The sequence below is a fragment of the Pseudorca crassidens genome, chromosome 5, assembly GCF_039906515.1.
Source record: "Pseudorca crassidens isolate mPseCra1 chromosome 5, mPseCra1.hap1, whole genome shotgun sequence".
Classification (NCBI taxonomy): Eukaryota; Metazoa; Chordata; class Mammalia; order Artiodactyla; family Delphinidae; genus Pseudorca; species Pseudorca crassidens.
This window is the reverse complement of record NC_090300.1, coordinates 147,578,253-147,606,006: the sequence shown is the minus strand read 5'-3', so window position 1 is coordinate 147,606,006 and position 27,754 is coordinate 147,578,253. Positions and strand designations below refer to the sequence as shown.

General features: G+C 66.4%; 1 protein-coding gene across 2 annotated transcripts; it reads right to left on the bottom strand.

Moving 5' to 3' along the window:
- Positions 1–27,272, bottom strand: PFKL (phosphofructokinase, liver type). Of its 2 annotated transcripts, none has more exons than XM_067739636.1 (22): positions 27,114–27,272; positions 21,341–21,414; positions 18,168–18,245; positions 16,252–16,441; positions 15,436–15,601; positions 14,797–14,841; positions 14,433–14,541; positions 12,388–12,483; positions 11,467–11,559; positions 9,888–10,013; positions 8,771–8,835; positions 8,095–8,158; positions 6,474–6,620; positions 6,033–6,103; positions 5,473–5,560; positions 4,552–4,704; positions 2,882–3,046; positions 2,364–2,425; positions 2,097–2,208; positions 1,370–1,469; positions 1,178–1,283; positions 1–634 (listed from the first exon to the last, which is right to left on the bottom strand). In XM_067739636.1, exons 1-22 carry the CDS (start codon positions 27,196–27,198, stop codon positions 487–489), a joined length of 2,343 nt encoding a protein of 780 aa, XP_067595737.1. In that variant the 5' UTR covers positions 27,199–27,272; the 3' UTR covers positions 1–486. The 2 variants fall into 2 exon arrangements, with proteins under 2 accessions (XP_067595737.1, XP_067595738.1); XM_067739637.1 differs by having other exon boundaries at positions 16,262–16,441.
- Positions 27,273–27,754: the final 482 nt, after the last annotated feature.

Below are 27,754 nucleotides of genomic sequence, written 5' to 3'. Positions count from 1 at the left end.
TTTCCAGAGACTGACAGCACCCCACAGTCGGGGTGATTTTATTTCTAAAAAAGGTGACAAGCGCTACTCAGCCCCGGCGGCCAGTGCACACAGGGAGAGGGGCACAGTGAGGCGCGCCGGGGCACTTCCCCACCCTCCGGCACGGAGACCCAGGCTGCTGCGCCCCCAGGGCTGGTGAGGGTGCAGGGCCGGCTCGGGCAGAGGCTCCGGGCCACATGGGTACCGAGGCAGAGGGGCGGCGGTGTCCAAGCGCGGACGCCCCCACATACCCCTAGGATGGAAAGTGGGTGCCCAGGGTGCTGTGTCCTGGGGAAGAGCCGAGCGGACAGCAGGCTGGAACTGGGGCCGTGAGAGTCCCGGAGCCAGGGTGCACCCCCCGCCCGCCTGCCCGCAGGCTCCAGGCGGCAGCAGCCCAGGCTCCAAAGTGGGGGCGGGGGGGGGGCGGCAGGAGGCGGGCGCAGGCGGGGGCGGGGCAGGGACGCGGCTTCAGAAGCCTGTTTCGATGCTGAGGGTGCGGCGGGTGACGTGCTCCAGCTCCCCGGACACGTAGTCGGCCATGCTGATGCGGTAGTGCGCCAGCATCTTCAGCATGAGTCGCAGGTTCAGCCACCACTGCTCCAGGGGCATGCGGTGCCTGCGGCGGGGCCGGACACGGTCGGGGCGGGGGCGGGGTCAGGGCCAGGGGGCGGGGCAGGCGGGGCCGGGACACGGTCAGGGGCGGGGGCGGGGCCTGCGGCGGGGCGGGGTCAGGGCCAGGGGGCGGTGCCGGCGCCTGCGGCGGGGCGGGGTCAGGGCCAGGGGGCGGGGCAGGCGGGGCCTGCAGCGGGGCCGGGGCGGCGCCTGCGGCGGGGCGGGGTCAGGGCCAGGGGGCGGTGCCGGCGCCTGCGGCGGGGCGGGGTCAGGGCCAGGGGGCGGGGCAGGCGGGGCCAGCGGCGGGGCCGGGACTCGGTCAGGGGCGGGGGCGGGGCCTGCGGCGGGGCGGGGCAGCTCCCGGGTCGGCAGACCGCGAGCGCCCGCAGACCCGACCGTGGCTGACCCCACCCTCAACTCTCTGCCCCGTCGGGAGGAACAGGGACCCGGGGTCAGCCCTGGGCGTGGGGACCGGGCGGCCCTGTGGGATCAGGGGTCCAGGCAGGTCTGGGCCCGGCGGTCCACCCCTCTCTTCGGAGGGACTCACTCAAAGTCGGTGTCCTTCTTGAGCTCGGTGACGGGGCTGAAGGCCACCGCCTTCTTCTGCAGGCCGATCACGCAAGCTGAGTCGGGGGCGTTGGCGAAGACCCGCCCTGCGGACACAGGCACGTGCCGGCAGCCCCACACCCAGGGCCCTCGGCGGGGACAGGCCGCGCTAGCCACCCCCTCCCTCACGCACCCTTGCGGTAGACTGCCCGCAGCTTCTCCGACATCCAGAGTATAGCCTTCACCCCCAGCTTGGTGCCGTAGTTCCGGTCGAAGGGGGTGGGAGCCCCGCCCTGGAAACACAGTGGGTGAGGCCCGGTGTTGGCCCTCAGGGAGGAGCTGGGCCTCAGGCAGCCGAGCCCTGGCCCGAGCCCAGCAAGCAGGCCCTGCCGTGACCTCAGGTGAGCCCTGCCGGGCTGACACCTCGTCCCCTCGACCTGCAGCACTCCGGCCCCTTTCTCCGTCCCACCTCTAAAAACCCCTAAAAGCCACCTCCAGAGGCCGGGCAGTGGGCTGCCTACTCATTGACTGGGGGGCCTCCGTGGGCCCCTGCATCCAGCAGGCAGGTCCCACCACCAGTGAGCAAAGGCCGCCGGGAGAGGGGAGCCCTAGGGGTGCACACGGCCCTCAGTCTGCTTGGAACCCACAGCGCGGGCTTCCTGCAGGGCCTCCAGGGGGCCAGAAGGGGAGGGGCTTGTCAGGGTGGAAGTGGCTCCCGGCCCCGCCCCTTCCTCAGGCTGAGGCCTGGGCAGGAGCAAGCCTTGCTCAGGGGTGTGAGGACGAAGGGGCACCTACAGCTAGGTGCCCCATGAGGAGGGGCACAGAGAGGGGTCCTCATCCTGCCACGGCCTCCTGGGACCCGTCGGCCCGGCACAGCTGGGGGCCGGGGGCCAGGGAGCAGCCCTCCACGGAACCCGTACCTGCTGCAGGTGGCCCAGGACGTTCGTCCTGCAGTCGAAAATGCCCTTCCCCTCGGAGGAGTACAGGTTGTACAGAAACTCCGTGGTGTAGTGTTCGTGGCACTTCTCGTTTCTGGGAAGAAGGGGGTGGGGGCGGCCGGGGAGGCCTCCGGCTCGGCCACAGGCTCTCAGGAAAGCCCGACCCCACCCACTCCTTCCTAAGCCCCCCAGCCTTGCCCCACCCAGCTGCCACCCTGCTGGACCCTGCGGGCTCGCCGGCAGCCTCACCGGAGCACCAGGCCCCTCTGGATGTCCGTCTTCATCTTCTCGGTCATGTGCTCCACGTTGGCCTGTGGGGTGAAGACCTGGGTTGAGCGGAGTCGGGGGCAGCAGCCTGCACTGCACACCCCTTCCCGCAGCCTGAGGCTCTCTGGGAGGGCCTATTCCGGACTAGCCAACAGGTGGGGCTGAGAAGACCCAGATCAGCCTGGGGGCGGGGCGCGGGGACCAGGCTGTGGTTGCTGGAGGGCTGTGTGGGTGGTGCAGGTGTGGGCCTGTGGCTGGACCGTGAAGCCCCAGGGGGAGGGCCAGGGCCAGCCACGGAGGCCACAGGGAGGCAGGAGCACTGCCCGGTCGGGGAAGGGGTGCAGAGGGTCACGGGCTGTGTCCCCTCGAAGGCAGCGAGGCCCCAGCCTGCCGGGCCGCGGCTGCTTGGCAGGGCCCCGCCTCCTCTGCAGGCCTGCTCCACTGCGTCTCGGGAGGGGCCCCTTCAGCCTGGCCGGGAGAAGGGTACGGGCTCGGCTCACCTTTAAGTCCTGGATGTTGAAGGGGTCCTCGAAGACGTAGGCGGCGTCGGCCCCCACAGCGATGCCGGTCACGGTGGCCAGGTAGCCACAGTAGCCCCCCATGGTCTCCACGATGAACACACGGCGCTTGGTCCCCGAGGCCGACTGCTTGATGCGGTCGCAGCTCTGAGGGCCAGGGTGCGGGTCAGAGCCCTCCCCTCGGACCGCGGGGACCCACGACGCTGCGGGGACCCGGGTCTCTCTCCCAATGCGGCTGGGACAGCCCTTGCCCCACGTGCCCAGGGCACTGGCAGCCCTCAGCACACGCCCTCCACGCGGCCACACAGAACTGGGTCCTCAGCCCAGGCGTTGGTGCCCCCAGGACAAGGTGGGCGTCACCAGCATCTAGTGGGTAGGGGCCAGGGACACTCTAGGAGGCTCTCCCTGACCTTGGACCAGGGACACATTGGCCTTAATCGGCTCATGTGCCAATGGGGGAAGACAGTCTGCCACGGCAGGGTCTTCGTAAATAGGGGCCCTGACGACGTGAAGTGAGTGCTCTGCAGTCGCTAATGATAACACGACAAGTGATGACAATCCTAACTGAACAGTTCAACGAAGTTCAAGCATTAAATAAAGAACTGAGGAAAGAAATAAAACAGATATGTAGGTTACTGGTGTCTGAACTATGAGGATAGACCCCAGATAACAGATGAAGAGCAAAGTGGAGGAAACGGCTGCAATGTTTGGCAAAGGGTCTATAGCCTACATATGTAAACAACGTTTACAAATAAAAAAGAAAACGTGCCCAGAGAAAAATAGGCAAATGGTGGAAAAAGATAATTTCAAAAAAACCCCCTGACAATTGGGCAATAAACATATAGAAAAATATTCAACCAGAAATCAGAGCTGCAAATGAAAACCGAACCCTGTCCTCCCTCATCTGGTGAGGGGCAGGGGCACCAGAAGGTTCAGAGGGGCCGTGGGCGACCCACAGCCAGTTCAGATGGGAGGTAAATTCAAAGAAAACCCCTGAGGATCATGGGACTCTGGGTCAGGAGATGGGGGTGGGGTGGGATCTCCTTTAGCCTCTTGTTTCACTTGTATTTTCTCCTCCATCTAAAAACACGCAGCACTTGATTGAGCAACACGCCCCCTTCCAGCTTCAGATCCCCCCAAAACGGAGATAATGAACCCCTGGGGAAGCTAGGCTCATGTGGGGTTAGAGTCGAAGGTGGGAAAGGTCTAGAGAGTGGGGACAGCGGTGGGGATGCCCCCAGAGAGCCCCTGGTGGCGCCAGCCTGCTGGGACCCCTCCAGGAACCGGGCTCCCAGCTCCCACCCTCCCATGTCCCAGCCGGAGCCCTGGGTTTCCCCTAGAGCCACGTGTGGCTGCTTCACCGGACAGAACCGTGGCCCGACGTCCACACCAGTACAGTAGCTCAGTTAGGTCAGTGGTAGCCTTGACCACCGTCATCATCACACCCTGGTGACCCCAGAGTCACAACCTCTCTGCCATCCTTGAGACCTCGGGGGCAGCCATGTCCTGCCCACTCCCCATGCAGGCCGCCAGCCTCGATGGGGGCCCCGCACCCCATCCCACCCCTCGGCAGACCCTCTGGGCGCTCTCCCCCCCAGGCGCCCCGTCCGCCCACTGCCGGCCTAAGTGGGGGCAGCGGCCCCACGCCCCACCTCCATGGCGGCGTTGACGGCGGTGTCCGAGCCCAGGCTGAAGTCGGTGCCCGGCACGTTGTTGCTGATGGTGGCGGGGATGACACACATGACGATGCACAGCTCCTCGTAGCGCTCGCGGGCCTCCACCAGCTGCAGCACCCCCTCGTAGGCCTGCAGGAATCGGGGGGGGCCGGGCTGCCGGACGAGGCACGAGGAGGGGCCCCTGGGTCCTGCTCCCGGCTGTGTGCCTGGCGATGGGCGTCTGGGCCCACCTGCCACAACCCAGGACCGAGACCAGGCGGGCCCCATCCTGGAGCTCTGCAGCCGCCTTCACTGGGGAAACTGGACTCCAAGGAGGACAGGAAGGAGGCCCGCCCACCCTGCCTTGACCCCAGCCCACTCCATGCAGTCTGCGGGGGCTTGGGCTCCTTCAGGAAAGGGCAAGAGTGGGTATCTGTCATTTACGGGGGCTGACCAAGCCCCAGCATCACACCGACGTGCCCCCCACCACCCAGAACTCCGCCGAGAGACACTCTGGACCACCGCCTCAGCAGCGGGAGGCTGAGGCCACGCGACCCTCCTGCCTGGGCCGTCTCACCCCCACTGTCCCTCCCCTGCGGTCAGAGCTGCCCCTGCCTCTCCCCTTCCTTCTCCTCCCTCCTCCCCCCTCCCCCTCCTTCTCCTCCCCCCCTCCTTCTCCTCCCCCTCCCTCTCCTCCCCCTCCCCCTCCCTCTCCTCCCCGTCCCCTCCCCCTCCCCCTCCCCCTCCCGCCCCCCTCCCCCTCCTCACCAGCCCTGCCACACTCACCCTGGTGGCCCCATCAGTCCAGCTGGCTCAAGGTAACCTCCTGCACATGGGGCTTCCGGAAGGGCCACCTCGGCGGCCCACACCCTGGGGCCTCCTGCACCCCCGCTCGCTCCCCGGCAGCTGCCCCCTCACCTCGAAGCCCCCGATGACCAGCAGGGCGTGGATGTTGTGAATGCGGACGTTTTCCACAATTTTCTCCATGTAGCCCTTGGGCAGTGTCCTGCATTGGGAAATAAATCAGATGGACGTGCTGCATCTGTACAGAACGCCAGGCTGGAAGGACCCACGTCTGCACCGTGCCCGACCTTGGGAGAAGGCAGGCCTGGGGCGTGGCGGTGGGATTCCCGATTAGAGGTGGACGCAAAGGTGAGGCACCCGGGGGCGGCAGGGCCCACCAGCGGCCTGGCGCCTATTCAACGCCCTTGCTGGGCACTGGCCACCGCCCTCCCGACAGCCTGGCTGTGAGCCTCACTTCCTGCCCGAGGAGGTCCCTTCTGTAGGTGCGGAGCCGCCCGAGCAGCCTTCCTCTACACAGGTGACTTCAAGTGAGCTCTTGGCCAGGAAGCCCCAGGCAGGAGGGTCTGTGTCCCGCTCTGGACAGGCCACCAGCCAGAGGAGACCTAGCCCGGGGCCACGGGGCTGGTTTCGCCTGCATCCCACCCCCCTGCTGCCCTCGGCAGCCAGGTGCTCACCTCTTGGTCCCCAGCATGGAGCCACCGCGCCCCAGCCAGCCAGCCACGTCATGCCAGCCCACTTCTTGCACCTGCAGGGCGAGGCGCGGCTTCAGGGGGGGCAGGCCAGGGGTGCTGGCCCACCCCTCCTCAGGTGATGGACCTGTCCTCGGGGAGCGCACGTCCTCGGGGGAGGGGGGACAGAGGCCGTGCCTGGCACTGACCATCCTACCACAGGTCAGAGCGGGGTCTCGGGGCCTGGGCCGGGCTAAAGTGGACCCAGGTGCTCCCCCTCCACCCCAAGGAGAGGACCTGGCCTGGCCCTTATACCCACATGGCGAGCCCCTTGGTCCTTGTTTGCTCGTAAGCAAGCCGGGGACACGTCCTAAACTGACCAAAGACACACGGGCCCACCCCCGCAGGCCCCGCCCCCCGCCCGGCCTCAGGCACGGCTACACCTACCTGCCCCTTGGCCAGGCCTTCAAAGCCGTCGTGCACGACGTACACTGTGTGGCCCTGGGAGATGCCGGTACGCACCGCCGAGCGCACGGCCGCGTTCATGCCAGCCGCTGGGGCCCCCACGTTCAGGACGGCCAGGGAGAAGCTGGTCTTCAGAGAAGGTGAGGAGACAAGAGCATGAGCCCCAGCGCGGGGCGGGGGACCGCCGACCCGGACAGAAGTCAGCAGAGAGCCGCTTCCGGAGAAGAGGCCCCAGTCCCCGTTGCAGCCTGGACACGGCCCAGAGATGGGACTCCCCCGGGCACGACAAAGGCCTGTCCTCCCCCCAGTCCCCGTGGCAGCCTGGACACGGCCCAGAGATGGGACCCCCCCCTGGGCACGACAAAGGCCTGTCCTCCCCCCAGTCCCCATGGCAGCCTGCACACGGCCCAGAGATGGGACTCCCCCGGGCACAACAAAGGCCTGTCCTCCCCGCAGTCCCCGTGGCAGCCTGGACACGGCCCAGAGATGGGACTCCCCCCTGGGCACGACAAAGGCCTGTCCTCCTGACACCGCAAGGCTGTGCCCGAGACCACATGAGCCGCGGTGCAGGCCCCGCTCGCTACCGCAAAGTCCTCGGCCAAAGGTAGGAGCGGGACTCGGGCCGCTGTCGGCCAAGCGCGGCTCACGGGGCAGCAGTGGCTCAGGCCAGAGTCAGCGCCTGCCTGGAGGCCCTGGGCAACCACCCCACGCTCAGGGCTCAGGGCAGCAGCACCCCAGAAAGTCCCTGGCGAGCAACACGGGTGCGTGGAGGGAAGGGGGCCACCGCAGCCACAGTAAGAAAGTGCAAAGAAGCAGGCGATGCTCTTTCAATCCTAGGGTTACTGGAACCTGATAGAACCAACACGTCATCACCTCAACCCGGAATCAATGTAAGACATTTTGCTATCGGGCGCTTCCACAGCCGTTTCCCTCGCTGCTGCCCAGAACCTGCGCCAGCGTGGCATGCAGGGACCCCTCACTAGGACAGCCATGTTGCCAGCACTCCGCAGCCGCGTGTGGCCACCGGCTCTGCTGGGCAGCCTGGCTCTAGTGGGTCCTGGTAATACCAGCCTGACGTGCCCGAGGTGGTCATGCCCCAGGCGGTTTTTGAAGGGGATATGGGGACCACCCTGCCTTGCCAGAAGCTGATGCCCAGCCCTGACCAGCTCCCGGGATGAATGGGGGGCCAGGACCCCACCGTCCAAGACTGTCTCGGTGGGACCCTTTCCTTGCCCTTGTGGTTTCAGAAACGAAGCCTGCTGTCATCTTTATTTTGAAGAGAGTCCATTTCCTGAGGGTTTTACCTATTTTGGAATGTGTCATAACACTGTATCCCTCGTCTCCTGAGTTAAACTTCCTCTCCTAACTTAAATTCCTCCAGCTGTTTGATAAGCAACAGGCCAGCGTAATCCCCAGGCCTGTCTGGGACCTGCTGGTCAAGCAGAGGCCAGGTCTGGTCCTCTCAGCTCACAGCTCAGACCCCAGACGGGAGGGCGGGTCCTGGCTCAGAGGCGCCAGCTCCCCGCTCCCTGGCGGGGTGGCAGGGCAGGTGGGAGGAGGCCGAGGGCGCAGCCAGGTGTGGGCTCTGCGGCTCGCCCCTCACCTTCTCCTTGGAGATCTTCTGGTGCGCAAGCAGCTTGTAAATGTTCCAGTTGTTCTCAAAGCTCCTGGAAAGAAAGCGGGACAGCTCAGCACAGCACGGCGCCGGCAGCACAGCCTCAGAGGAGCTGGACACGGGTGCGGCCCACCTCCCCACTCTTGTCGCCACGGACCCTGGCTGGGCGCCGTCGCCGGGCGGCAGAGGCCCCCATGGACACGCGATCCCAACAGCCCCCTCCGCAAAGCGAGCGCCCGCTTTCAGCCTGTGTGGTCTCGGCAGCTCCGCAGTGGGGCAGGAAGCGTGGCCACGGGAACCACAGGAAGCAGACCTGCAGGGCCAGTTGACCTGGCCACCCCGGGCCTGCCTCGCTGCTGCCTTCTGTAGTTCCCCCCTCCCCCTTCCCAGGTACCCTCCGTGTGCTGTGTCTCCCCATCCCCCCAGCGCCCTGCAGGCCCCGCCAGCCCCGTGGGGCGCATGCACACAGCCTGCCTACCTCTCCGACACTGTCGGGCCCTGTCCCTCCTACACGATGCACGCCCCAGGAGGAAGGTCTCAGAGCGCCACCTCTGCAAGTGGGCACGTCCCCGTGTCGGGGGGTGGCCATGTGCGAGCCACTCGGAGTCTGCTGTGGCCCCACTGAGCAGACAGCTGCCCAACACCAGGCCCTCCAGGCCCTCACCTGCCTCGGAGCTGGATGGCCTCTTCAAACCTCTTCTCATCCATGGCCTTCTGCACCTCCTTGGTCTTAAAGAAAACAAGACGCACAGGCTGGAGGCGGAGGCCTGGCACATGCGTCTGAGCCCAACGCGGGGGCCTGACCCAGACCCGCCGGGCAGCTGTCGGAATCGAGAGGGCTGAGGGGCAAGGGGACCCCACCTGGCCTGCCAGGTCCTCCCCTCCCTGGAAGGGGCACCCGGGCCTCGCTCCCCCTCAGCCCTGGGAAGGGGGTGGGGGGCAGCTGGGGTCTAGGAACGAAGGGTGAGGCTGCTCTGGCCCCCAGACCCACCACCCACTGGCGACCAGCCTGCCCGAACGCAGGGCCCAGGGGAGGTCGCCGCAGGAGGATCTTCCAGGAGGAGCGCCAGGGAGGCCCCTCTCCCGCGCCAGCCCACCTCCCCTGGGCAGGCCCTGCTCTGCCCCCAGCTGCAGGGCCCCCCAAACCTACCGAGCCCCGTGCCCCAGTGTCCCCACAGCCAGCCTCTCTCTGCTCCCCACTCCCCGCTCCCGTGGTCCCTGCTCCAACCACATGAGACATCCCGGGGGCTCTGGCCACCCCCTCCCCCTCCCCCTCCCATCCTAGCCCCAGGGCCCCACCCTGCCCAGTTTGCAAAGCCAGTCTGTCCCACTGGCTCTGGGAAGCTAAGTGTCCTGGGCTCCCCCCAGCTACCCCCACAGGCCCCCCACGGGCTCCCCAGCTCCCTGCAGCTCCCACACCTGTCTCGGGCTTGTCTTACCTTGGGGGCACCTTGGGGATGTGCTCACACCTCCCTCCCCCACCTGGAGGACTGCAGGCCTCGGATACCCTGAGGCCCGCTGGGGGGCGCAGCAACACACTCGGAAGGGGGGCCACAACAGAAGGCGCGATGCACCTGCCCCTCGCTCCGTGTAACACGCACGGAGCAGCAGCCGGGCGCCCAGGGGGACAGGGCGGGGGGCTTGCAGCCGGCCTGCTGGCTGGGCCCTGAGGGGCCTGGAAGGACAGGCAGCGCCGGGGCTGTGGCGGGGAGGGGGCACGAGAGCCCCAGGCACCTCCCTGGGAAGCCCCCGTGCCGGCGCCCGGGCCGGCGGGTACTCACCATCTGCACGCACTCCATGAGGGGCAGCCGCACGGACTGGTTCCCGGAGAGACTGACCACGCAGGCCGGCGTGTCGGGCGTGGCCTCCAGCAGGGCCATCACCGCCTCCATGCCCATCTTGCTGCTCTGAGCGGAGAGAGGGGCGGGCGGGGCTCAGGCAGGCGCAGCCGGCACGGAGCCGGCCCCACGCCACGCACACGCCCTTGGCTCTCAGAGCCACACGCACACGGACACGCACACGCACGCACACACTAGAAGCTTCTGGAGTAAGCGATGCTGTTTATTCTAGAAACGGTGACTTAGCATGACCACGTTTCACAGCAGCCCCCCGGCACCATTTCACCGGGTCTCAGCCGGCCCTGCTAGGAGGGCGTGGCCCCTGCACCCCGGGGTTGCAGTGGCAGGGCCAGGGCTGGACTGGGGTTTCTGGAGTTCTCTCCACTATGACGAGGTTTCTCGCTTGGGGCTCCTTTGTCACAGCTGTCCCGGTGTGTGCGCAAACTTGGGCATGGGCTGGTGGGCTGGACCAGCTACAACTGGTCAGGTAAGGACCGCCCTCCATGGAGACAAATCACAAACAGGGGTCCTGCCACGGCCAACGGGAACAGACAGGCGCGCCAGAGACCAAGGCCCGCGGCTCAGCTCGGCGAGACACTGGCGCCCCCAGACCACGCCCCTGGCCTCCCACACTGGCCAGGTGGGTGTCGGGAGCAGCCCTGGAGAATGCTCCTGTGTCCCTCGGGAACCGTGTGACGGCCACTCTCCTGTAACCCACTGTGTGCAGGTGTCGCCCTGCAGGGCCTGGGCTCGGGGACCAGCGGTAAGCTGTGCCTCTGGAGCCCCTTTGCTGCCGACCCAGGCCTCCGGTGTCTCCACCATCTGCAAAAGCAGCAGGTGAGCCCATTCTCCTGCCACCAGGTGAGACCCCGGGGCCCATGCTGGCACTCGACAGCCCCTTCTGTGCGCCAGGCCTGGCGGAGGGCCAGTGCTTGACCCCCCGTCCCGAGTGCACCCCTGGGGCCAGACCCCCTCTGAGGCCAGTGTCCCCACTGCTCTGTGTGGGATGGGGACGCACTGAGGCCTCCTGGGAGAGGTTTGGTCCAGCGGCTCCCCCAGGCCCACGCTGGCCACCCGGCCTCACCCAGCACGGTGGCCCAGGCACAGCTCCGGCCAGCCCTGCAGTCTCCAGCCCCCAGCCCCGGTGACCAGTGCCTCACAGGCAGGCGCTTCACCACCTCGGGGCCTCCCTGGCCCTGGGCCCTGGCCCTGTGGGGCTGCAGCATGACTCCCACCCTGCAGAGGGTGGGGTGGGACCAGCGGTAATCAGGATTCGGCACCCAGGCCCCGGAGCTGGGCACCCAGGCCCTGGGCCAGACTCAGAACAGCCAGACGTCGACCTGCCGCTCACCCGGCCCTCCTTTCCCAAGGTCCTGCCAAAGCCGTCGCCAGGAGGGTGTGGCCTAGGCTGCCAGGCCGTGGTCTCACCCACAAGCACCAGCAGCAGTGAAGAAATGCTCACGCACACCCACGCATGCACACCCACCACGCCACCCGTGCACCAGGGGGACGCCCCACCTACCAGGATGCGGTCGAACGCCGAGGGGGTCCCTCCCCTTTGCACGTGGCCCAGCACGGTCACACGTGTGTCAAAGCCCAGCCTCTGGACTACTAGCTGCTCGTGGGGACAGAGAGGGGGTTCCTGAGTTTGCCACTCTACCCCCCTGTCCCACCACCCTGTGGCCCCCAGCCCTCTCCCCTCCCCCTCCAACCCTGCCTCAGGGATTTCAGGGTGTCAGCTCCCCAGGGGCCCCACAGAGCCAGCCCAGGGTTCACGCCTACAGCCTGAGCGTGTGCACGTGTGCTCCTGTGTGTGTGGGTGTGTGTTTCCATGTGAGTGTGTGGGCGTGTGCTCCCACACGTGCCGGCTGCAGGAGCTCATCATGGTCTCCAGCCCCTGTGGGTCAGGCCTTGCCAGGAACTGTGGCAGGAAGCAGAGCGCACAGGGTCGGCGGAGAGGCCAGCTCCTGGCAGCACCTGGCTGGGACTCAAGGACAGGGTGGGCGGCCAAAGTGAGGAGCGTGGAGGCTCCCAGGGGCTGTGGCCCACTGGGGGACAGGGGCCCAGGGCCCTGGGCAGAACCCGGCAGGTGGGTGCCGCTCACAGGGACGAAGGATTCCCCCCAAAGTTGTTCTGTTATGAATCTGGCACTGGATAGGCAGTGGGCTCCCCTGTCAGTGGGGGGCTGGACAGGGCCCCTAGGATGGGGGATGGTCTGAATGAAGACTGGAAACCAGAGGGCTGGGGGTTCCCAGCAGGCGGGAGCCACACCTCAGCTTCAGAGGGGCCGGGGCTTCTCAGGGGTCCCGGCTGCACCCACCCCACATCTGGCAATCGTTAGGGACAAGAAAGCTCCCTCCAGGAGCTGGGGGTGGGGCCCCAGCAAGAGCACTCGGGGACTGGAGATAAAGGGGAGCCCCCTCCCCAGGGCCCCCACACTCACGTCCTTCACGTAGCGGGACGAGATGGGCTTCCCGTTGCGGTCGATGGCGCCCTCTGCGATGATGATGATGTTCAATCGGGACCCTCGGCTCCGAGTCTGGGTCAGAGACGCGGCAGCGCTCAGCCGCCAGCCCGCAGACCCCGCCCCAGACACGGCCGCGACTGCAAGCCCTCCCCGGGTCCACGCCGCGGGGCTCACGTGGGCGATGGGTGGGCTGAGGCGGGTGAACCAGGACCCCGCTGCCCCTCCTGGGGGTAGAGACTGGGCGACTGGAGGACTCCTCCTCCCCCTCCCCCTCCCCGGACTGCGGGAAGATTCCCTCCATCAGCTGGTGATGGACGAATGAGCGTCACTTAACTGTCGCAAAGGCAAAGCTCTTTGGGGATTTGAAAGTACTTTTTGTTTATGTATTTCCTCAGCAAATGTTTGTGGGATTCACTCTGATCCACCAACCTCAGAAGTTTGCCCCACAGCACCCGGAGAGACTTAGAGAGAAAGATAGGGTCAGAGCAGCTCCTGCAAACCCGGGTACAGAGGGGCGGGGGAGCCAGGAGCAGAGGGCTGCCTGGAGCAGGCGGGCCGGTGCAGTGAAGGGAGACAGCCAGAAGAGCCCACACCTCCCTCAGCCTCACTCGCTGCAGCCCAGGAGGTGGGCAGGGCAGAGGGTGACACCTGCACGTAACAGGTGGGGAAACTGAAGCTCAGGGAACCCCGGGGCGGGGTGGGGCGAGGGCCTTACACACAGCAGCAAAGAACCAGAATGTGAGGCCAGGCCTGAGTCCAGGCCACTTCCAGGAAGACCCAGCCCCAAGTTCTCAGCGAGTAGGCCAAGGCCGAGGTCAGCCAGAGACCGTCACCACCAGAGGCCCCCTCTACCCAGGCGAGGCCACAAGGCCACCCTGGGGTGCAAGGACTTCCCCCAAGGAGAGGACAGAGACCTCTGGCCAGCTTCGCTGCCAGGCTCAGCTCGGCCTTACCCTTGTCTTCACTGGGGAAGGTTCCAGAGGCCAGTCATGGCACTCGGCCCCTCCCACGGCCCTGGGCAGGGGTACAAAACCCTGGGGTGCGAGTGGGAGGTGGGGAGAGCAGCCTCCGGCAGCGGACGGGAGTGATGCCACCACCTCGGTCACATGGGGACACGGACGCTCCAGAGCCAGCCCCGAGCCGCCGCCTCTCCCTCAGGAAACGGGGCCTGGCACTGACCTCCCAGAACAACAGAGCAAACAAAAGGCCCGGCCCCGGGCAGCCTCCACACTCGTCCTGCCCTTGGGCCAGGGTGCAGAGGACTTTGGGGGGTAGACACCGCCCGTTAGGGCCCCAGGCTGGGCCCGAGTGCGAACTGGGGTGCACAGTCTCAGGGGCTCCCCTGCCTTGAATCCAGACTGCAGCCCTCGAGTGCCCCCCGACCCCTGATCTGAAGGCGCCTCCCCCCGTCACAGCCCTCCAGTCCACCACTGGCCTAGCCGAGGGGCCAGCCTATCCTAGCTGGGGGGCCTCGGGGATGCCCGGGGCAGAGTATCTGCCTGTTCTGTGCCAGAGCCCCCAGCTCCACCTTGAAGGGCCTGGACAGCCGCGTTCCAGGCCCCCCGTCTCAGGCACCCCTGCTCATCTCTCCTGGATGAGGCCTCAGACCCCCATCTGCTCCTGCCTCCACAGCCTCTTCTGCTGCAGCCACTGCCCCAGGTTCCCGTCCACCCATCTTCACAAAGCCACCTCCCCTTGCCCAGGCTCAGTGGTCGGGGCCCGAGGGAGCCAGCTTGACCATGTCCCTGCTCCCACCCCTCGCCCATGTCAGCACTGACCACGCAGAGCCCAGCCTGGGGCAGTGGTGAGTGTGCCCCTCAGGCCCCTCTGCGCTCCGGGGCAGCCCCCGGGTGTGTCCATGGGCGTTGGCGCCCCCGGGGGGGATACGTGCAGATGCTTGCTGAACCAGAGAGAAGTGAATCGGCCAAAGCCGGCCACGTGACCCCAGGGACACTCTCGTGGGGGACACAGGCCACGCAGCTCACGGCAGGGACCCTGGGAGAAGACCCCCTGGCCCTCACCTCACCCAGCCGCTCACACATGAAGTTCTCCCAGCCGTCCTCGGGTGGCGCCTCAGGGATGAACAGCCAGTCGGCCCCGGAGGCCAGGGCGGACACCAGGGCCAGGTATCTGGAGGGGCAGGAGGGGGAGGGGCTGCAGTAGGTGGGCCCCGACCCGACACCACGGCCCCGGTCCCTGGGTCACAGGGGAGGTACAGCTCTGAGCGGCACCCAGCCCCACAGTCAGGACTCCCCACACCCCGGCTCTCACACCCACAGTGTCAAGTGAGCACCTGCCACGTGCCAGGAGCCCTGAAGGCGCTGCTCCCTGCTCCCACTGCCCCGAAGCCCCGGGCCCCCCGGCTGACCCGGGCAGCCCTCTTACCCGCAGTGCCGCCCCATCACCTCCAGCACGAAGGTCCTCTGGTGGCTGTGGACGTGGAAAGGGCAGATGGCATCAGTGCAAAGTCCCCCTGAGCGGAGCTGAGCCACGAAGCCTGGCCTCTCGTACCATACCACCCATGGCCCCAGCTCCGCCAAGGGCGTGCCCAGGAGAGACAGAGGATGTGGGAGCAACAGACAGCCTTGTCATTCCCAGGGCGGCCAAGGCCCTGGGCAAAGGGCCACCTCTGTCTCGGGCTCACGGCCAGCTTCACGCTGGTTTTCACCGATCTTTGCTCCTGAGGCTGAAGGCCATTCACCCTGCTGGGGCCTGGCCGTCACCAGCCAGCAGCCTGAGGACCCCCTGTGGGGTGCACCATTGCCCCAGGGCCGGAGACCTGTCAGAGCCCCTGCCCACCTAGGGCAGGGTGGGGACCAGACCCCCAAGCCCCTCTGCTCACCCCGCTGTAAGTCTCCCCCGACACGGGGGCTGGGGGCAGCCAGTACAGGCTCCTAGGGGTGGAATTACGCTGACAAGCCATTGACCCTGCAGAAGGGCAGCCTCAGCCCTCGTCGGGAGACGGGATCCCAAGCTTTCTTGCCTGGTGGCCTGGCTGGGCGGGGGGCCGCAGGCCTCACTCACCTCTGGGCGGTGGTGGTGATGGCGTCGATGACCTCCATGATGCGGTGCAGGGCCGAGTCTGTGCCGATGGTCATGTCAGTGCCGCAGAAGTCGTTGTCAATGGAACCCACCAGCCCGGCGATGCTCAGGTGCGAGTAGGTCTGAGCCGTGCTCTGTGAGATCTTGCCTGAGAAGGAGGAGGCCAGCCCAGCTGCAGCCGCAGCAGCCCCACCCGGCCCCCTTGGCCACAACACGGGGCCCGGACCCCGATCCCCACCCCCTCCCCCAGCCCACCCGGCAGTGCGGCCTGGTCAGGTCCCCAGGGCCCGCAGCAGGGGTCCTGGGGCCGGGCGGCCGTGGCCGAACCGCTGATTACGGACTTGTCACCCTCTGGGAGACGTCCAGGGGAGCCCTGGAGAGTGCACCCCTCACTTCCAGGTCCCCCACGAGCAGCACAGAACCAACGAAGCTCCAGCAGGTCACTTTCCGACTGGTGACCCCCCAGGACTCTGTGTCTTACGTTACCAAATTTTAACTATCACACTTCTGCAACCTGTGACAAGGCCGTAAGCCACGTTGGGGAATGAATCACTCACAGCGCAGGTGAGTCAGCCTGGGAACTGCCATCCAGCACCAGGAGGACAGCACTGCCTGGGGTCCCTGACGTTGGGTCCCCACAGGCCTCACTACCGGCCAAACCCGGGCCCGTGGCTCCTGGAGCCACCGAGGGTCCGCCTGGTCTCAGGCCAGGCCCCACCCCCGGCCAGCAGCCAAGCAGCAGCTCGCTTCCTCTGGTCCTGCCTGTTCCCGGCCCCAGCTGCTCCGCCGCCGACCCACCTTCGCTCACCAGCTCCTCCAGCAGGCTGCCCCACTCGCTGCGGAAGATGTTGGCGCCCGTGAGGCTGCCGTCCCCACCGATGACGCACAGGTTGGTGATGCCACGCTGGACCAGGTTGTAGGCGGCCGCCCGGCGCCCCTCCCGCGTGGTGAAGGCCTTGCAGCGGGCGCTGCCAATGACGGTGCCGCCCTGCACGGAGGAGGGGCAGCCTGGGCCAACGGGGCGCGCCAGGGGGACCCGGGTACTGGGCAGGGGCGGCCTGGGAGACCCCAAGGAACGGAGGGCCAAGTCCAGGGGCTCCTCGGAAGCCTGGGCAGGTGTCCGCCTCCCCCTGCCCCAACCCCCTGGACTTTCTCCTCACGTGTGCAAGGAGGAGACTGTCCACCGTCAGGCTCGGGGAGCTCGACAGGTAAGGGATGAGCAGGCTCTGAGGTCTGTAAGGCGTGCACACACGCACACATGCACGCACTCTGGCCCACACGGCCGGGCACCAACGCAGGGACGTGCCTGGGCAGCTTATGCCGTCGTCCGCGTGCCCCCCCTCCCCTGCCACCGGCTCAGCCTCAGCCCGGGCTCCCCAGGCCCTGCCCACAGGCAGCACTGCCGGCCCCTGCGCTTGGCCAGCTGGTGGGGACAATGTGCTGCTCCCCAGACCACCGAGAGCACCGGGCTGGGCCCCGGGCTTCACGGAAAACGCACATCAGAGCTGGCCCTGGCCCAGCCCAGCCTCCCCTGCGCCCCTCCCCGCTGCCCCCATGCTCTACGCTCCCCACCCGTCTCAACACCAGCCCGCATCCTCACCTGCCCACCTTTCATGCAGCTTCACACCCCAGCTAACACTTGGCCTAAGGCTCCTTCCCCGGGCGGTCTCTCAGGACAGAGGCCACAGCCGTCCTCAGACACAGGCTCAGAGCAGAGCAACGGCTGGATCCAGGCCTGAGGCGTGATGGCCGCCCTCCCTGGACCCCTGGGGTGGAGGACGAGGCACCCAGGCTGCAGCCCCACCCATGACGGGGTCAGGGAGCACCGCACCAGAGCAGAAGGACACGGGGTGGGGGGCTCTGATGAAGAACAGGGTTGTCTGTGCCCCACTGGACCGTTGAGGGCTCAGCAAACGGGCCGCTCCCACGAGCGCCTGGAGCGCGCGGTCCCCTGGGGACGTCCACCCTGGGCAGGAGGGGTGGGTGGCATGGCAGGGTTGGCTGTGCCTGGATGACCCAGGGTCCAGGCCCGCCGCCCACTGCTCCGCTGACCCATACATAGCGTGTGACGACGACAGGCCTCTTAAATAAGCAGGTATCAGCTGGGGGTCTAGGATACACAGGTGACAGGTGCCCCACAGCGGGCCCTGCTCTGTGGGAGGACTCGGGTCTCCCTACAGAGACCTGGTTCAAAGATCCCCGCTCCCAGGAACCCCTGGCCCCAGCGAGGCGCTCAGCGCCCCGCCCTCAGTAAGTAGGATGACGAAGGGGAAGGCGGGGGAGGCGCAGAGAGGCCGCTGAGGCCAAGCATGCCTCTTCCAGGGTGTCCTCCCCTCCCAGAGCCCGCAGCTGGAAGCTGAGACATTCCGGGGCCATCGCACCCCCACGACCTCCCACTCCCGCGTCCCCAAGGCGGTCGGACGACAGTCAGCCGGGAGCCAAGCCCCTGCGGGATGGCGTGTACGCCTGCGTGCCTGTGTGTGCGTCTCTGTGTGTGTCTGGTGTGTGCACCTGTGTATCCCTCTGTGTCCCTCTGTGTGCCTGTGTGTCTCTATGTGTGTGTCTCTGTGTGTCTCTGTGTCCTCTGTGTGTCCCTGTGTGTCTGTGCGTGTGGTGTGTGCACCTGCACATCCCTCCGTGCGTCCCTCCATGTGCCCGAGTGCATGTCCCCGGTGCACACGCGTGCTCATGGCGGGAAGGGCCGCGGGCCTCACCAGCTGGATGATGTTGGAGACGCTGAGCCAGTTGGCTGGCCTGATGTTCTCGCCCCCTTCCACGAGGCCCTCGTAGCCCTGAAAGTGAGGGGACAGGCGTGAGACGGGCGCCCACAGCAGCAGGACACGTAGAACCTCGGCCAAAAGCCCATCTGGCAGGAAGTGGGCCCAGGGGTCCTGAGCACAGAGGCCCCTCCACCCCCAGGGCCTTGGGGGACGAAGCCAGGGTCTGCTGGGGTCAGGGGTGTCAGGGGAGAGGCCGGGGTGCCCAGACGCCTCCCAGGCACGATCTGTGGGGCCTGCAGGGAGCGCGTTACAGACAGAGCACGACTTGCCCGGCAGCGCTCCTGTCGCAGGCAGCCCTGGACGTATGCCCACGAGCCGCAGCTGGGTCACCGCGCCCGGGTCAGAACCAGATCCAGCCCAGCGCCCGGCAGCCCCTCTGCCTTCCAGGACCCTCCCTGCCAGAGACACCCGCTGCCCTGCCTCCCAAGGGTGCCGATTAGATGCGGAAATGACAGCACAGCGTCCCCTCTGCGTCCCCCCTTCGCGCGGCCGGGCATCTGCGAGGCCCCACGAGGTCACGTGCGACTGTGTCTGCGCTCGCTGCCGTGCGGGAGTCCCCTGCGCACTCCCACAGTCTGTGACCTGTCCACCGCTGATGGACTCTGGAGGGATCCGGTTTGGGGCTATTGGAAATAACGCTCCGTATCTCCCGGGAAAGGACTCCCAGGTCACCGGGTGTGCAAGCAGCCACCGACAGCGCTGCCACAGTGCCCAGAGGCGCCTGTGGCCACCCCGTCCATCAGCAGCGCGGCCAGGGCCTCAGAGCGCCCCACCCCCGCGCCGGCCCTTGCTGGTCTCCATCCCGGAGGCTGGATGTGGTCCCTGCAGGGCGTCTCCCATCCCGGAGGCTGGATGTGGTCCCCGCAGGGCTTCTCCCCTGCGTTTCCCTGACGACACATGCTGTTTCGGGTATGACGTAAGCCACAGGCCACCTGGACAGCCTCTGCGAGGGCGACCATTCCAGCGTCTTGCCTGTTTCTGTTCTCGTGTGGCCAACCCCTTCTTATTAGCAGGAGCTCTTTATAGAGTCTGCAGAGAGGACACGTGCTTTCACAAATGGTGAGAAGATGAGGCGCCGCCGAGCTGCAGTGAGCGGGGCCACCTCCTCCGTGCAGCCCTCCCAGCACCTCCAACGAAGCAGCACGAGCCACCGCCCCTGCCTGGGTTCGGCTCTGCGACCCGCCTCCTCCGTTCCCACACTTGGCATTAGATCAGCCGGGGCCTGCAGGGTCCTGGGCAGCGGGGCCTGGGGGGCGGGCGGGGCAAATGCTCCCACCCCTGGGAATAGAGGGGGAAGCAGCTGGGAGAAGGGCCTCAGGACGAGACCCCCGTCTAAGGGATCGCCAAGCTACCCTCCCCAGCTCAGGCCAGGCCTGGCCCCCCCTCGCCCCCTCTCTGTCCGGTCAGGAATTTGGCCACTAGGACACCCCCCCCCCGCGCCCACCCCCTCCCCACAGAGAAGCAGGAAAGTAACCTGAAAACCCACAGCCGCTGTCCAGAGCAAGTGACAAAAGAGGCCACCCTGAGTCCGCAAGACCCCAGCCCCACGGTGCTCCCGGCTGGAGTCAAAGTCTCACAGACACAGTCCTCCTTTCCTGGCCTGGGAACCTTCTGGAATGTCTTTGCACACCTCCAGCCACTTTGTGTCACCTCTCCCCTCTCCCCTCCCCACTCCTCTGCCTTCTCCACTCCCACCTGGCTGGGCACCCAGGCAGCCTCAGAACTGGCCGCAGGCCCAGGGCACTTCCAGCAGCCATCCTTGTGGCAGCTCTGAGCCCGCAGGTGCAGTTTGGGCTGTCACGTGAATAAGGTAGCCCCGTTCACTGAGCCCTTCTCGGCGCCAGGGGCCGTGAAAAGTGCCTTAACTCTCAGTGTTGCATTAGCTTTTCGCCCTAACATCCCCACTTCATAGAAGAAACCAAGGGTCAGGGAGGTGAAGGGATGCCCCTGTCACATGTGTACAACCTCCAGGAGCCGCGCCCTGGACCCACCCCGCCCTGATTGGAGACCACTTGTTCACAAAACTAGGCGACTCCCTGAAGAATCTCACCCTGTCCTTCAGAAGGTTCTAGACCATTATCAGGGCATGGGTTCCACCTGCCCAGCTCCTGAGGCCACAGGTCCTGAGACTCTGAGATGTGCTCCTGAAACATGACCTAAGGCTCTGCAGGGTCCTGGTCGTCCCAGCCTGGCCTGAGGGTCTGGACTCTGCAGGAGGGAGGGGTCTGCAGAACTGCCCGCCCATCTGTTCACTCAACAGCCCCATACAGACAAGGCTGGGGAGGAAGGGCCGGACCTGGACCAGAGTGAAGGGACGGGACGTGGACACACCCAAGGTGGGAGGAGGGAAGCTCTGGGGAGAGCAGAGCAGGTTGGGATGCGCTACACTTTAGCAAAGAGTGAAAACAAAGTAACACAGTGGGAGAGAACTCCAGGACGTGTGTGTGTGTGTGTGTGTGTGTAAGAGAGAGAGAGAGTGTGTGTGCGTGTGTGTGTGTGAGAGAGTGTGTGTGTGAGAGGAGAGAACTCCAGGACTTGTGTGTGTGTAAGAGAGAGAGAGTGTGTGTGCGTGTGTGTGTGTGAGAGAGAGAGTGTGTGTGTGTGTGTGTGTGTGTGAGAGAGAGAGGAGAGAACTCCAGGACTTGTGTGTGTGTGTGTGTGTGTGTGAGAGAGAGTGTGTGTGCGTGTGCGCGTGTGTGTGTGTGTGTGCGCGTGTGACGTGGGGGGACAGGAACGGGGGCTAAGGCGAAGGGCGCACCAGCTTTAGCCGGAGCGAAGTGGCACCATGATTCTCTGCTGCTTTGCGTAAGGAGCCCGTTTTCTGCTGTCACGAGGGTAGCTCGAGCTCGGGTTAGGTGATGAGGGTACAGGAGGGCTGGGCGTCGGAGGACGGGTGGGGCTGAGGTCCCGGCCTCTGAGGAGAACAGCAGCTTCACACCCTCCTCTCTCTCAGGGGATGCGCCCACCCGTGAGCGCCCAGGCTGAGGGCGGACTCCCCATCCACACCCCAGAGCCTGGCAGCCCTGCCCCATCCGCCTTCCTCACCCCTCTCCCCGCACTGCTCCCTGCCAGAGCGTGGGGCGACGACCGCCCTGCCCGCACCTTACCTCGTAGATGAGGAAGACTTTGGCTCCCACGTAAATGCCCATGCGCGTCACGGCTCGGACGGCAGCATTCATGCCTGCGAAGGGGGCCGGGAGACGCCCGTCAGTGGAGACGCGGAGTGTGGGCGCCTTGGACCGTCCCTCCCACATCTCGGGGGGCGCCGAGCCAGGACTCCGAGTCCAGCACGGGGTGAGCCCCCCCGCATTGTATCGGCTTCACACTCAGAAATAAGCCGCCCCAGAGTTAAACTGGGAAGGTCCCCGCCAGGGCCCGACTCCTCCTGAGCCCGGAGCACAGGCACCTGCAGACGTGCGACATCGCTTCTGGCCGCATCCCCGCCACCACGCTCACCTGCGGCCTCTGCTGCCCAGCACAGCCCCCGGCCCCGGCCCCCAGGGCCCTGGGGGAATCGCAGCAGGTCGGGCACATGGCCCCAAGATGCAAAACGGGGCAGGTGGGACGCAGGGGCAGGCGCCTCCCAAATGCGCCTGCAGCCGCTGCTACTCTTGGGCCACCACCCTGGGGGGCAGCTTGGGGAGCACCCTGAGGTCGGTGCCTGTGGCCCTGGGGCCATGAGCCCCCTGCCCCTTGGCCTGCAGGGTGGGCTCCGCGAGACAGGAGAGGAGGACAGCACCCCTTAGGGCCAAGTTCAGGCTCCTGGGGGTTGCACGGCCCCAGTGCAGCTGAGTGGGCCGGCGCCCCTGCTCCCCAGCCTGCAAACATACGCCGGGGCCACCAGGCTCAGCGGGTCACCTCTCTTCCCTGTCCCCCAGCCCTGGGACCCCCAGCCCCCAGCCCCCGTCTACAGCAGCCACCGTGCAGTATAGGCTTCCTGGAAAGACGGACACTCGTGGGGCAGGACGAGGGGGCAGGAAATGCTCAGAAGAGCCCAGAGGAACCTCAGTCCCCTTCCCTCGTGGTCAGTTCTGAGACTGAGACCCAGAGAAGGGAAAGGTGTCCCTCCACGGGGGGCCGTCCCGCTGCGTCCCCGGGGTCTCGCACACAGTCAGGCTCACAAGGCACAACGTGGGCAGCCCCACGAGAGACTCGAGCACCAGCAGTGGCCCACGCCGTGGCCCGGCCCTGCCTGTGGGTGGGACGCGGCCCCACCCGGGGCTGCAGCTGCTGCGGGCCTGGACAGTGCCAGGTCAGGGGCCCTGTGCGGGCACCTGGGGCGGGCCCAGCCTCCACACTGACTGCCACCTGGCTGGGGCCCAGGGACGGGCGAGGGGCAAAGGGTTGCGGGGGCAGGAGCCTGGAATCAGTGGCTGCAGGCACTTTGCCTCAAACCTTCTTGCCCATCACAAAAGATGTCAGTGGTTCGATACAAAGGGGCAGGCAGGGCGGCCCCCACGTACTCAGAGAGGAAGACAGTTGGCCAGTCACCTGCCCTGGGCTCCAGCCTCTGACCCTGGGTCTGGAGGCTGGATCGCGGACATGACCTGCACGTGGTCTGGCCCAGGACCACCCCTGCTCCCCCGGCTTCCTCCTGGTGGTCCTGTCCCTAAGCTGTGAAAGCCTTTCCCTGGAGGCGGCGGGGCCCCAGCCAAGGGTGGCCGAGGCCCCAGGAGCCCTGGCCCACCCCCGGGCGCTCTGAGCTGGTGGACGGGCAGTGCCCATCAGCTTGGGTGTCCTGCGGGAGTGCCGTCACCCCCAGGGTCCCTCGTAGCTTGTGTGGTCCACAGGGTGACCCTGACGTAAAGACTCTCGACCTTTACCGTACTTACACTAGTCTCACCCCGTCTCCAGCCTGGAAGGCGGGCCCAGGGGGAGCCCGTAGCTCCCAGAGGACCGTGGAGGGCTATATAGCATATGGGCACCTCAGGAAGAGCCCAGCGGGCAGAGCCTACCCCAGTGCAGGCTCACGGCACCGGGCTCCCAGGAAATCAGCCCACTGTCACTGCCCCCATTTTCCAGATGAGAAACCGAGGTCCCAGAGGGAAGGCAGGGGAGCTGCTGGAACCCCGGCAGGTGAGGGCAGTGCCAGGATGTACCCTGGACCCTCCTTGGGCTCGGCAAGCTGCCCTGTCCCCAGCCAGCAGCCGAGGCTCCTGCTCTCTGACGTCCAGAGCCAGGGACTCCCGGGGCCGAGGTGCCCAGATGTCACGGCTGGCAGAGCACAGAGGCCAGAAGGGCCCTGAAATGGCCACACTCACAGCTGACACACCTGCCTTTAGCGAAAGAACCCCATTTCTAAAGAAATCATAAAAGTCTCACGGCCCCAAAACGAATGGAAGTGGGGTTTCAGTGACTGCAGTTAGGGGTAGGAGCCCAGAGAGTGTACCCCACCCCCACCCCCAGACAGCCCGGCTGCCCCAGGAACCGGATCCGAAGGGCTGACAGTCCTGCTGCCTGAGGTCAGGGGCCTCGAGCTGCAAGCTCCCTGCCCTGCCTGCCCTCGCTGGCGGGGGGCAGGGCAGGGGCACGGAGGGACATGAGACAGCTGCAGAGCTGCCCCCCCGGCCCCCAGCAGGCCCTGGTCCTGCAGAAGCATTCGGCCGCCTCTGGGGCCTTGGGCAGCCCAGGCTTTCCACCCTCAGGTATCTGCCTCCCCGGCTGCCCTCGCCGGGGTGAGGCCACTGTGGGCTCACTGCAGGCTCAAGTCCAAGCCCCACCCCCTGGCAACTGGAGGGAGGCCAGCAGTTCCGGATGGGGCGGTGGGAGGGGTGGGGGCAGTGGCTGGAGACCCAGGGACTGCAAAGGGCCCCAGGCTTAGGGTAGTGTGCTCAGTCTTGTAGAAAAGAACAAATGACCATATCACAGGAAAACTCTTCAATCTTAGAATGGAATTGTGCCAGCTACCATGGATACGGAGGCCTGAGGGCGTGGGTTTCCCTGTAAACCTCACTGTAAGCTGCTTTCCTGAAAGGGCCTTTTTTATTGCCCTTTAATCTGCTTTTCTTTCTCAAAATAAACCCAGGGTGGCAGCCACAAGCCCCACAGGGCCAGAGGAGCAGGGAGGAGAGCAGCTGCATCTCCCGCTGAAGGAGCAGCCCTGGACCCTCCACTCCACCCTCCAGCCTCCGATGGGCCAGGGACACTGCAACAGATGACTTCCTGCTGGAGGAAACCGACACCACCGCCAGACTGATGTCCGAAGGCGGATGCCCTTGTTCATAATTAGCTTCCGGGAAAACAAAATGGACAAGAAAGAGGTGATCCTGGCAGGACACGGGGCCCCGCAGATTCACACTTAGCATCAGTCGATGTGAAGACTTGGAGCCAGGCTGGGACATAACGAGATGGGGGCGGTCCTCACCCGCAAATACAGGACATCCACGTCCACACGGATCCACCCAGAAAAGGCAGGTCCTGCGCGTTACTGAGGGACAGGGTGGGGTCCGCCCCAGGGGCGAGACCGAGGCGTGGAACCAGTGGGCGGCGGGGCTGTGTTATAGTCTTCTAGTCACTTTTGCACAAAGTAACATCCGTAACGACCACCTTCCCTCAACGCACGGACACCTACTCCCTGCCAACGGGAAGGGCAGAGGACGTGACTTTCAGGCTGGTTGGAAGGAACCTGCCAGGTGGCTTGTCTTGTTTACAGAAGGGGAAACTGAGGCCCGAGGGATGTGCTCGGGTCAAGTCAGAGAGCTGGTCGAGGCCGGCCCCACCGGGACAGGGTCTGCCCGCTCCCCCGCCGCCCACTGCCGCGAGGCTGGCTGGTTTCCACTCACTCCAACAAATGCAGACCTGAGCCTCAGGGAGGCAAGTGCAGGTCGGGGTGGGTGCCCGTTCTCCACGGCGGCTGTCAGCCCCGCGCCCACCCGGGGGGCCCGCGGGGAGGGCCGCCCGGCAGCATCAGGTCCCTAGAGGTCGGCCTCTATTTGGAAGGCCCCGGGGGCCCCTGAGGGCAAACCGAGAACCCATCGCCTGGAGCCAGCTCCCCGGAGCAGTGCCGGCGAGAGGGCGCAGGCCCGGCGCGGACACCCACAGGCTGGCCTTCAGAACTTACAATACAGAAAGGCTCCCTGCCCCCCAGAGAGCCAGCTGGCCCTGGCATCTTCCCCCAGGCATCAGCCCGAGCCCTAAACTGGGGAAGCTTGCAGAGCCCTCCTCTCTCGCAGCCCCGATCAGAAAACCACGTTACAGCCAGGGGTCTAGGGAAGCGAGGACACAGCGCGAGGTGAGGTGGCCGGCCCAGCTGACAGTGCGCTGACGGCCACACTCCTGGGTGTCCAGGAAGCGCTGCTCGTTCCATGTGGGGCATCAGGGCCGGGCTGGCCAAGGGGAGACCTACAGGTCATACAGGCTTTGCCCTCCACTGGCCCGCCGGCCCAGGTCGGCAGCCTCTTCCTCCCTGGCCCTTCAGCTGCCCCCATGATCCCTCGTCCTGTTTAGTCTGTGCCACCCACCGGCTCGGCTCCCCTGCCTCAACGTGCATTTATCTTTCCCAGCCCTCCCTCCAGTGCTGTTGTCTCCATGGTGCAGACAGGAGCCTGGGTGGAGACCCCTGTGCCTGCTCGAGCCGGGGAGCTGGGGCCTCGCAGAGGAAGGGCCTCTCTGGAGAGGCGGGCCCAGCCTCTCAGGAAGTGTCTGTCCCCCACATACCAGGCCCTTCCCGTGGTCCAATCTCACAGGGCAATGCTTCCCCAAGACCACTCTCCTCCCACCTGGCCCCGGCCCACTGGCCGTGCCCTAAGAGGGAGCCGCCGCTGCCCAGCAACAGGCAAGCGCTCTGGCCACGCGGGGCTGCGGACGTGCAGCGGAGCACACTGTCCGCCCGCCAGACCAGGTCCGGAGGGCTCAGCCCAAACCCACACAGGCCGGGACGCAGACAGTGGCTGATGTCTCTGCCTTCCTGGGCTTGCTCCTGTGAAAGCTCCTTCTAGCTCTTCCCTGCTTCTGAGCGGGGAGCGGGGAGTCGGGGGCCTGAGGCAGGGAGAGCAATTCTGCGTCTGGACTTTCTGATCTGGAAGGAGGCAGATCAGGCCCGCCTGTGCAGCCTGAGAGTGCCGGCTAGGCTCCTTCCAGGCCTGCTTCCTGGGCTAATTAAGGTGTCTCCTGAGGTTCAAGGTGTGTGGTGTGGCCATGCGGCCAAGCCCGACAGGTGTGACACTGGCCATCCCAGGCCAGAGGCGCTGAGGAGAGCAGCAGTCAGGACAAGTCCAGGGCACCAGGACAGACCCCAGGAGGGGCACTCATCTAGCTCTACCAGGTCCCAGCTGCAGGACCCTGGGCAGGTCAGCAGGAAGGCCACCACCTTTGGCCTCCCCTGTACAAGGGGGGTGGGAACAGCTCTGCACTAAAGAAAATGCCCCAGAGCGGCCCTGGAGGCAGTGGTTTGGGGGAAGCACGGTGCCCCCGAGTCGTGTTTCATAACGACCTGGTTAGAGCCGGGGCTCTGTGGGCCTGCGGGGACCTGCCCATCCTTCACTGGCCTCCGCTCAGCTTGGCCTCCAGGAAATGGTGCTTCTGAGACGCGCCACCGGGAAGGGGTGCGGGGAGGGCCTGGGGTCGGCAGGAGCGGCGGCCGGCGAGAGCACCCTGTCCGGCCACGGCCGGCAGCGCGGACACACCCCCGGCGGGCCGGACGCAGAGGCCGTGGTGGGCGGCACGTACGCGGGCCCCCGGCGCGCGGGGGCGGGTCCAGGACGCGGACCGGGAAGGGGACCGGGGCTGGGAGGGGGAGGAGGAGGCGGGAGGCGCAGGCCGGGATGAGGACCTGCTGACCGCGTGCCCCAGGTGCCGCCGAGGGAGCGGGAGCGCCCCAGGGACCCGGGGACAGCAGCACCCCCGCCCGCCGGCGACCGGCCCCCGCGTGCCCGCGCCCACCTTGCGCATCGCCGCCGCTGGTCAGCACGCCGATGGCCTTGCCGGCCCCGGACATCCGCAGCTTCTCCAGATCCACGGTGGCCATGGTGGCGCCGACTCGGCCGCACTCGCTCTCCCGCCGCGCGCCGCCGCTGTCGCTGGCCCCGCCCCGCGCCCTGCGCTCCGCCCCGCGCTGTGTGATGTCACCGCTGTCCACGCCGGGGCGGGGCCGACGTGCACCCGGCACCTGGGCGGCGGAACTGGGGCTCGACCCGGCAGCGCCGGCCTTTTTGTTCAAGTTTCTAAACCTGTTCAGTCTAACAAGGGGCGCGTATATTGAGGGGGCGGATCGCGGCCGTCTGGGTCTGTTAGTCACACCCTGCGGCAAAGTTGATCAAGCACGGTGACCAGGCCTGAGGGAAGGCCAGCCAAGGGAGGCCAGACGAGTCCCATTGCCAATCGCTGCCTGCCCGGCTTCCCGCAGGAATTTCTTATTCCAGGCGCCGGTCTGTTTCAACTTCGTTCATTGCAGGAGCCACAGAAGCTCCACCCCGACTCGGGGCACCCCTGGTGATGGCCCTCCCACCCGGAGGGGTGCATGATTAAGATGCGAAAAGAGTTAAGAGGAAAACCAGCCAGCATCCATCCATCCATTCATGTAT

What these genes read in the sequence shown, in the direction of transcription:
- PFKL (XM_067739636.1), bottom strand. Translation starts at nt 27,198, where the DNA reads ATGGCCACCGTGGATCTGGAGAAGCTGCGGATGTCCGGGGCCGGCAAG. An exon ending in GGAGGAGCTGGTGAGCGAAG is followed by an intron (nt 15,602 to 16,251) that starts GTGGGTCGGCGG and finishes CCTCCTTCTCAG; the next exon opens with GCAAGATCTCACAGAGCACG. An exon ending in AGAAGATCTCCAAGGAGAAG is followed by an intron (nt 6,621 to 8,094) that starts GTGAGGGGCGAG and finishes CCTTCTCTGAAG; the next exon opens with ACCAGCTTCTCCCTGGCCGT.